This window comes from Patiria miniata, unplaced genomic scaffold (assembly GCF_015706575.1).
Source record: "Patiria miniata isolate m_02_andy unplaced genomic scaffold, ASM1570657v1 HiC_scaffold_1, whole genome shotgun sequence".
NCBI lineage: Eukaryota > Metazoa > Echinodermata > Asteroidea > Valvatida > Asterinidae > Patiria > Patiria miniata.
In genome coordinates, this window is record NW_024037047.1 from 1,325,971 (window position 1) to 1,335,169 (window position 9,199).

The following is a 9,199-nucleotide window of genomic DNA, read 5'->3' on the forward strand; positions in this document are numbered from 1 at the left end:
TAACAAAACAGACTGTCGAGAGACAAGGGCATTCACAAATCTCTTTGAATCATGTAATCTGAAGCAGCATGTCAAAGAACCTACTCATAATCGTGGTCATGTGTTAGACCTACTTGTCACTCGTTCATCTTCTGACATCATTAGAACAACTGATGTTTTTGATCCAACATTGTCAGATCATTCGATGGTGACTGGTGAGTTGGATTTCTATAAACCCTTGAGAAAACAGGCGTCACGTACTTACCGTATGATTAAAAACATTGATATAACCCTCTTCATGGCAGACATCACTACTTCCTCGCTGGTCGATTTATCTAAAGCTGACACTGACCCAGAGGTTCTCACCAATACCTACAATACGACGCTGCAAACTCTCTTGGACAAACACGCTCCATTGAAAACGCGGGCAATTACTGTTCGCCCTAAAACTAAATGGTTCTCTGATGAAATTCGTGCAGAGAAATTGTTGCGGAAGAAACTTGAGAATAAATGGCGCATGACTAAACTCGCAATTGACAGAGATATATACAAACATCAGCGGAACAAGGTCGTGAGTCTGATCAACAAGGCCAAATGTAGTTACTTCAAAGAGCTCCTCGATGACTGCCGAGGTGATGGTAACCGCATGTTTCGTGTTCTGGACGATTTGCTTGGTCGAAAGTCAGCGACTGTCCTGCCAACGTGTAGTTCTGTACAGGAACTTGCAAATCACTTTAGTCAGTTCTTCCAGCAGAAAATTATCACTAAACGGCTGAAATGTGAAGAAGCCGCAGCTGGACCGTCGGACATCATCGACAAACCGACAGCTAGGGCACCTGGGTGTGAGTTTTCACTTGAAACGGTGTCCCATCTTCAGGTGGATAAGATAATTAGACAGTCTCCACCAAAACAGAGTGATCTTGATCCTATCCCGACTAAGCTTCTAAAAACCTGCTTGCCAGTCATTTCTCCAGTGGTGACATCGATCGTGAACTCATCAATAGTGCATGGTGTTGTCCCGCAAGCTCTCAAAACGGCAACCGTGACACCAGTTCCCAAACTTCGAACAATGAGTACTGATGAAGGCAACGTTTTGCAGAATTATAGACCTATCACAAATTTACTTTTTTGCGCAAAGGTTCTTGAGAAAGTTGTTGCTGAACAACTTGTACATCACCTATCTCGTCATCGAGTGAACGAACATTGTCAGTCCGCTTATAGGAAATTTCATGGGACGGAGACGGCCCTCACTCGCATCCAAAATGACATCTTGATGAGTGTTGACCGGGGACAAGTGGCCATCTTAGTCTTGCTGGATCTGAGTGCAGCCTTTGATGCCATCGACCACCAAATTCTTCTCCGGAGGCTGCAGTCTTACATCGGTGCATCACCTGACACTCTGCGATGGTTTACGTCCTACCTGTCCAACCGGCATCAGACAGTGAGAGTCCACACTCAAGACACTACGGGTCATGCGACCTATCCACTGAGGTTTGGAGTGCCACAAGGATCTGTCTTAGGTCCAATCCTCTTTAACATTTATATGCTGCACATAGGTGATGTGATTCGTAAACATAGTTGTCATTTTTATGCGGATGACACAATGCTGTACCTGTCAATGTCGCCAGTATCAGAGGATCTGACGGACAGTGTCATTACCATTGAGAACTGTTGCATTGACATCAAAAGGTGGATGACCTCCAATACCTGAAAATGAATACCAACAAGACGGATGTTCTTGTCATTGGAACACCATCGAACTTGAAAAAGGTTCCTGTTCTCAACAACACCATTGGGGATGATTGCATCACTGCATCAACTCAAGTGAAAAACCTTGGAGTCATCATGGACTGTAATATGAACATGCATATACGGGAGGTGTCCCGCAAATGTATGTATCACTTGTACAATATTAGCAGGATCAAAAAGTATCTGAGTTACATTGTTATTCAACAGGTTATTAATCCCGGGACATACCGTTATTTCGTTTTACCGTTTTGGATTTCCTCAAAAACAAAAACAGTAAATGCACCGTTGACCGTTTTTTCGTTTTACAGTTATGCAAAACGGTCAAACGGTATTAGGTCACAAAAAACAATGACCTTTTTGTTGTTTTCCTTAATTGTTGAAAGCGATAAACGTTTAGTTGCTTTATTTCAGAGTGTTGTTTTAAAAGAACATGACAATGAAAAACGGTCAATAGTCCTGTCGACCATTTTTTTGATTTAGGTTCGGCAATTAAGCAATGCACCTAGGATTGTTAATGCGTCCTTATGGGATCGAGTCATTGCCTGGGACCCAAATTACCCTCCTCACATTTCGTTCTCACGACATAGTTTTCGAACTGGCTATTGAAGAGCCGCGCCGAACTCCAATTTCCTTCAAATATCTGCAACTTTTTCAAACGTATTACCATCCTGTATCCATTGTAAAAAGTAATGTCCTCCCTTGAAGTTTTCCAGCGCCATTTTTGCTTGCAACGCTTAAGCCCCACCAACTGAATCGCGTGAGAAGGGGGTCAGGGTCACGCCAGGAATTATCACATCACGCATTATGCCGAGGTAAAACTTTTTCATGTAAAGCATGGTCCCCCTCCATCCCCCTTGCCCAGCACCACAAAATGCACCACGGACTGTTCACTAGGACACTTAAATTAAATAACGGTCTGTATTCAATACTGACCGTTTTGCTGTTTTTCAAAGTTATTTGTGTAAAACTGTAAAACAAAAATCATTGATCGTTATGCTGTAATGAATTTTATGAAACTTATAAACCAGAGAAACCGTATTTATCTTAATACCGTTTGACCGTTTGACAAAACTGTAAAACGACAAACGGTCTATGGTTTGTTTACTATTTTTGTTTTGAGGAAATGCAAAACGGTAAAACGAAATAACGGTATGTCCCGGGATTGTTATTACTTTGCTTATCATGACAAGAATTGATTACTGTAATCCATCGTTTGCTGGTCTTCCCCAGTCTACCCTAGCCCCCTTACAAAGAGTCCAAAACTGTGCGGCCAGGATTTTCTCAGGTACTAGAAAGTTTGATCACATAACTCCGGTGCTCATGGAACTTCACTGGCTCCCAGTTAAGTATCGAATTATTTACAAACTGTGCTTGCTTGTTTATAAATGTATTAACGGTCAATGTCCTGACTACTTGAATGAATTAATTTGTAGTACCAGATCTGTCTCCCTCAGAATCACTCGCCAGTCCCAAGATGCAACAAGGTTGCACTGTCCAAGGAGTAAGATGTCCATGTATGGTGACGGAGCATTCTCATCGGTTGCCCCACAGGAGTGGAATAAGCTGAATATGACCCTAAGAGAAGTTGAAGCTCTCGGTAAATTTAAATCAGGGCTAAAAACTCATCTTTTTAATCCAGCTTTTTTAACTTAACTTAATTGTCCACATGTCTTGTTCTTGCATAATACTGATTTCTAAAGCTGTTTTTATACATGTGTATTATTTTGCTTATTGCTATCGTATATTGTTCTAAGTATATACTGTTTTAGCAAACTGTTTGTGTAGAATGGTTTTACATTGTTTAAAGCCGGTTCGGGCTACGTGTTGGTGCTGGGGTGATGCGGGGTTCCGTTTCTTTTTAAGTTTACATGTACATCTCATTGTATTTTTATCTGTGTGGGGTATGAACCGGGCTTCAATCTTCTTAAGTATACATTTCATTGTAATTTTATCCTGTGTCTTAACTTCTTATATAGAAAGCGCCTTGGAGCATGATTTTCTTCATGGACGGGCGCTATATAAATTTTAACTTATTATTATTATTTACAAAAACTTATTGCATTGGTTTGAAATTGCGAACGGTTATTAATCATAACATTTGACACAATCCGGTTGAAAATTGGCGTGAACCGTGAAAGAATACATTTAATATGATTTAAAGAAAATAGGCCTAAGCGTTTCAATTACGAGCAATTCCTTCCGAATTTTAGTCTCTTTTGACACTCTTTGTTGAGATGATATTTCAAGAACAACACATTGCATCGGTTTGAAATTGCGATTGATTATTATCCATAACATTTGACACAACGCGTTTGAAACTTGATGTAAACCGTGGAAGAATACATTTATTAGACAAAGGTAAGTTGTTTTAGACAGTATGCTCTGCCCGTCGTCACGAGACAGTCTCCTGGCGATAGTCTCAAAAGTTGAGTTCTTTCCCGTTCTTTTCAGAAGCACATGTACTCCCAACTGAGAGATTTTGCCTCATTTTGCAACAACTTACCTTGTTATTACCAACTCACCATGAAAACCTCCAATTCCCATCTGTACTAAGATTAATTCATTTATCACTCCCGCAATTTTATAAACTTCATGGTACATGCAACAAAATAATCATAAACATAACAGGATAACGAGTCACTAAATTGCCAAATACAAGCTTATAAGCAAATTAATCCCGGTGAATTAATCCAGTAATATCCTCATGATAATGGTAAGACTAAGTGTTGAATATACATGCACTTTATCAGGCATTGCCGGTAATTGATTATACAGAGGCCAATAAGGACAAGCAGTGACAAGTCCCAGTAATTGCTAAAGGAAACAAAAGTTGCTAAGCAGCCACCATTATATGCAGCTTAAATGTCATAAAAGAATAATTTGTTGGGTATTACTTGGCACACTATAGTTTGTACTTTGCTTAGGCCTAAATAGCGCCATTTATTTACAGCGCGAGGTGTTTACAAAGTAAGCAGAGATTGTTCTCAAATTGTCAAGTGTTCTCTCTCTGACGTATTGAGAGGATCGCTTGAAGTGTCTCAGACGGCTGTGGTATTTTCTTCCACTTACACCACAACATCGGCCGGAGTACCTTCTTAAACTGCGGGTGTTTGACTCCGTAAATGATGGGATTAACACAACTGTTGCAGATCAAGATGGTAGCGCCGTACAGAGCGAACACATCACTGTTGGCAAAGAAGAGTGAGATGTAGTACGGCGAGATGCAGAGCGTGAACGCGCAGAAGACCCAGAAGAGGTTCTTGGCGATCTGGAGCTGCTGACGGCTGATTTTGCGCTTTCTTGCGGCACCTTTACGCTCCTCGCATTCCTCGAGAACCTCAGCTGAAGTACCAGTAGTTGATATGGATGTCATAGTGGTTGCACTGGGCTCTACGGCATCAGTGGCTGTGTCCTTGTTCTGTGTCTTGGAGAGTTGTTTGCTGAAGTGTCGCCTGACATGGATATAGATGACGACATAGCTGACGACGACAGTGGTCATAGGGATCGGGTAGAATCCGATGGTTTGGGCTAGGTTGTAGTCATCAGCACGAGGATGTAAGTCATCATCTGTACAGGTATCGTCTCTGAGATCAAGACCTAAGCTACCCACACCGATAGTGAGTGGAAAGATGATAACGAAGATCGGGATGAGCCAGGATAGCGCTACAATGCATACCATCTTGCGAGGTGAGAAGATGCGATTGTACGTGGCCAGTCGGCAAGTTATCTTGACAAGACGATTCAATGCAATGAAAGCCAGGTTGTACAGGCTAACTCCTAGACCGGTGTGCCACATGAAGGCCGCTATTTGGCACGGGATCTCGCTAGCCAGAGGCCAGGTACCATTACTCAGCAAAGCCACGCTTGACCAAGGCAGAGACAAGCAGGTCCACAGATCAGCCACACTCAGGTTGACCACCAGGACATTAGTAGTCGTCCGGACGTGCTTACTGAGAATCGCAGCTAGAATAACCATAGTGTTGCCTGTTATACCCAACACAGCTACGATGACCCACGCGCAGGCTGCAAACACCAAAACGCCGTACGGGTGAAGTTCAGAAGTTGGCTCCCTGGTGGAGGTAGTGGTTACATTTTGATCTTCAAAATTCTGAGCCATGGTGGAGTTCAAATGATCGGGGTTTGGTAAAGTGTTACAGACACTGGGCCGTCAGTCGTAGGCCTATCGTTTCACCAGTCGTACGTTATAATGCCGTCGACAACGGAACGAACTGTTTGGGGCAAACCAAGTGCGGAAATACAAGTCCATGCAAAAACCAATTCAGACTTGGCCTGAAGCTGTCTGGTCATACCACAGCCTAGTCATCAAGAAAATGTACAGTTTGTCACACTGAACGAGAAAACCATCGAGGAAATAAGTGTTGCCGGTCACGACAGCCAGCATTTCGAAACAAAACAAATAGAACCGTGTAGGCGTCGCAAATTTTATTCCGAGTGTCGGCCTATTTATGTTTTTTTTTATTGCCGCATAATTCTCACTATTAATGTAATATATCGTGTCCCGTATATTCGTTATATCATTGACTATCCACTTGAAAAGGTAAACCAAACATGATTAAAACGATCAACGTCATCATCGGGTAACAAACACACAAAATGTAAGGGTAATGCTATAGTAAAATGACAGTATACCTAATGTGCACAAAGCCCCGAAACCGATCCGGCCGCTGATGCAATGACATGCAATTACATAGTTGATAATTTGAAAACTAAAACTTACTTCCTCTTTTAAGTTCTCCCTAATAATCGGCCAAAGTCCACGTCGTGTAATTGTTGTCGAACAATTGTTTGAGGCTTAATTGCTGTATTTCAAAGAGCTTTGTAAACAGAGCTGGGCACAAAAACCTCTCAGTCGAAATGAGTTTCTTGCTAAATTATTGTCAAACGTTCTCCTCACCCAATAAGTTCCAGTTTCAGTTTGGTAGTCGTAGATACAGGGAAAAAAGCGGAAACTTGCAGTGCGAATCGATGAGGACCCCTCCAATCCCACCCTATATAGTCTGATTCCAATATCACCCGTTGTCCATCCAACGCAGCTTTCTCCGTATCCAACGTCTGATATCATCTGAGCAATGCAGATTATATGCGACTCCGCGCCCCAGCCAATCGGAGTCGATTTTTAAAACTGTGACGTCATTTCGAGCAGAAATAATGGAGTAAGTTGTTGATTGCAGGGACGTACATCCCGCGGGAGATAGGGGTATACCTCCGCACTTTTTGACCAGTGAGTGGGCTATTGAATCATCCCCCACTTCTTTGTGATGAGAAAACTAAAATGGGGATTTCGATGTATTTTAGAACATCCCAATAACCAACATGTTTTCAATAGCACTGAAAAGTGGAGAACAAAAGTGCAAAAACTTTTAAAATATGCCGTTTTAATGTAAGCGCGAGAATAAATATTGATATATATCTATATCTTGAAAATATTACACATACTTGTGTAATTGGTGTCGAGTCCCCCCTCCCCCCATCCGCTTTTCAAATAAACACGGACAGGCCTTTTTTTTTGGATTTCGGTCATCCCTTATCCCCTCCACTCGCCGGCACAGATTTACGCCACTGGATGATTGGTCAATTTTGCTGACTTGTTTGTAATATAACAACCGTACGGGTTACTGAAAACCCGATATACGTAAGGCGCCCGCCGAATGGTCAGAATCTCAAGGTCAAGATGACGGTCAAATTATACATAATTACTGACTGAATCGGCTCGCGTAGACTTACGTAGACTTGAAGACAAGTCGTTATAAATTTGTGTTTTGTCTATACTCGCTGTGTATCATATTTACATTAATTCCTAGCCTCTGCATGTCCAACGACTTGACAAGTAATACATTTTGACGGTTATTCACTCATGCGCACAGCGAATTGCATACACACTACGTTTTCATAGAGATGGCCAAATGATAACCAATCAGAGTTCTCCATTCGATTTGTAGGGAGTTAAGGTGTAGTTGAAAGCTGACATGTTACCTCAAGATGCAGCCCATCAGCTTATGCTACGCGGAACACCAGAGACTAATGCATCTACGGTCAATCCGTATCTGTCTGTGTCTGCCGTATGTCAAATCCTCACTTGATACATGTAATGACGCTGCTGCCCGTAAACGTTGCCTCTCCCCAATACACTTATTCGGTCAAGACACTGCAGGATCGCTACCTACATCTTCGTGTCTGTTCTCTGCCTCCGGTTGATAAAGCTCAGGCTAATTGGCTCAGATCACGTCGACCTCATCTCCCAAGATAACCGATTAGGTTCAACCCTATTGGGGCACCGGTAGTCAATCTCATAAAGTTTGGTTGGATTCCCCGTTGACCAGCTAGCATCTTCCTGCATTTCCGGCAATGGAAGGGTGGTAATGAAGTTGTTTTAGACATGTGACACGTCGAGAAACTGGCAAGTCGATTTGGTTCCATGTATCGACGAGAGGGGGAGTGTGTGGCCCAGTGGTTAGGATTCGTTACTCATGATCAGAGGGTCCGGGGTTCGAATCCAGCCGCTGGCCATATATTGTGTCCTTGGGCAAGGCACTTCAACCCCACTTGCCCCTCTCCACCCAGGAGTTTAAATGGGTACCGGCATTAGCTGGGGAGTAATCCTGCGATGGACTGGCATCCCATTCAGGGGGAGTATAAATATTCTCAGTCGTTTCATGCCAAGGAAACTGGAGATAAACACCGGCCTGATGAGCCACATTGGCTCGGGACAGACTTTACTTCGACGAGAATAATGCAGTTCGCTCTTAGCATGATCATCAAGCAGTGCAACTCCGGGCAGAAAAAGAAAACCCCTTTACATAAGTGAGGATTTTGTGTTATGTTACATCCCTCTTATGAGCTGATGACACCAAGTTTCAAGCTTCAAAGGAAGCTGTTCTTCGGACCCTGGGTAGTTTAAGTAATGCACCTGTCAACATAATCTCAGCTGAAAAACATAACGACTGATGCAGAAACTAGTAGATGTCAAAATTCTACCAGCAGAAGATGCCGCAGATGAACCTTGGTGTACTGCTGCGTTTCCGGCAACATACCCAACGTCGTAGCTGATCTCTCTCTCGTAGCACATTTAGAGGGGTGTGATCTTTTGGTAAAACGATGACTCAAAAACTGTTTATTGGATTAAACTGTTGCCTAGAGGTTGGGTATGATGGGCAACACATGCCTGTTGGATATTTAGAGAAATTAAAGCGTTCATCGGCGTCGATAGAACTTCGGTTAAACTCAGAGAAAAAATCAACCATACTGAAATCACAGGTCAGTCATTGGAAGGGGTGGGGGGGGGGGTAACCATTGCCACCTCCGGATAGGGTCCATCATTGCATGCTTAATTCTTCCTACGAATAAGAAATAGCGCCCTCTTTCAGTATCTCATCTCCAAAAAAAAAACATTTTACCGCTTTATCTGCATGTGGACCACGCTGAAGTATTTTGCATTATTAAACGATTTTTT

At 42.6% G+C, this 9,199-nt stretch overlaps 1 protein-coding gene across 1 annotated transcript; it reads right to left on the reverse strand.

Annotated features, from left to right (window-relative positions):
• Nucleotides 1-4,720: 4,720 nt before the first annotated feature.
• Nucleotides 4,721-8,815, reverse strand: LOC119724534 (G-protein coupled receptor moody-like). The gene is made up of 2 exons (XM_038195668.1): nt 8,781-8,815; nt 4,721-5,888 (listed from the first exon to the last, which is right to left on the reverse strand). Exons 1-2 carry the CDS (start codon nt 8,813-8,815, stop codon nt 4,721-4,723), a joined length of 1,203 nt encoding a protein of 400 aa, XP_038051596.1.
• Between the last annotated feature and the right edge of the window lie 384 nt (nt 8,816-9,199).

What these genes read in the sequence shown, in the direction of transcription:
- LOC119724534 (XM_038195668.1), bottom strand. Translation starts at nt 8,815, where the DNA reads ATGTGCTACGAGAGAGAGATCAGCTACGACGTTGG. An exon ending in GAGATCAGCTACGACGTTGG is followed by an intron (nt 5,889 to 8,780) that starts GTATGTTGCCGG and finishes CTGACGGCCCAG; the next exon opens with TGTCTGTAACACTTTACCAA.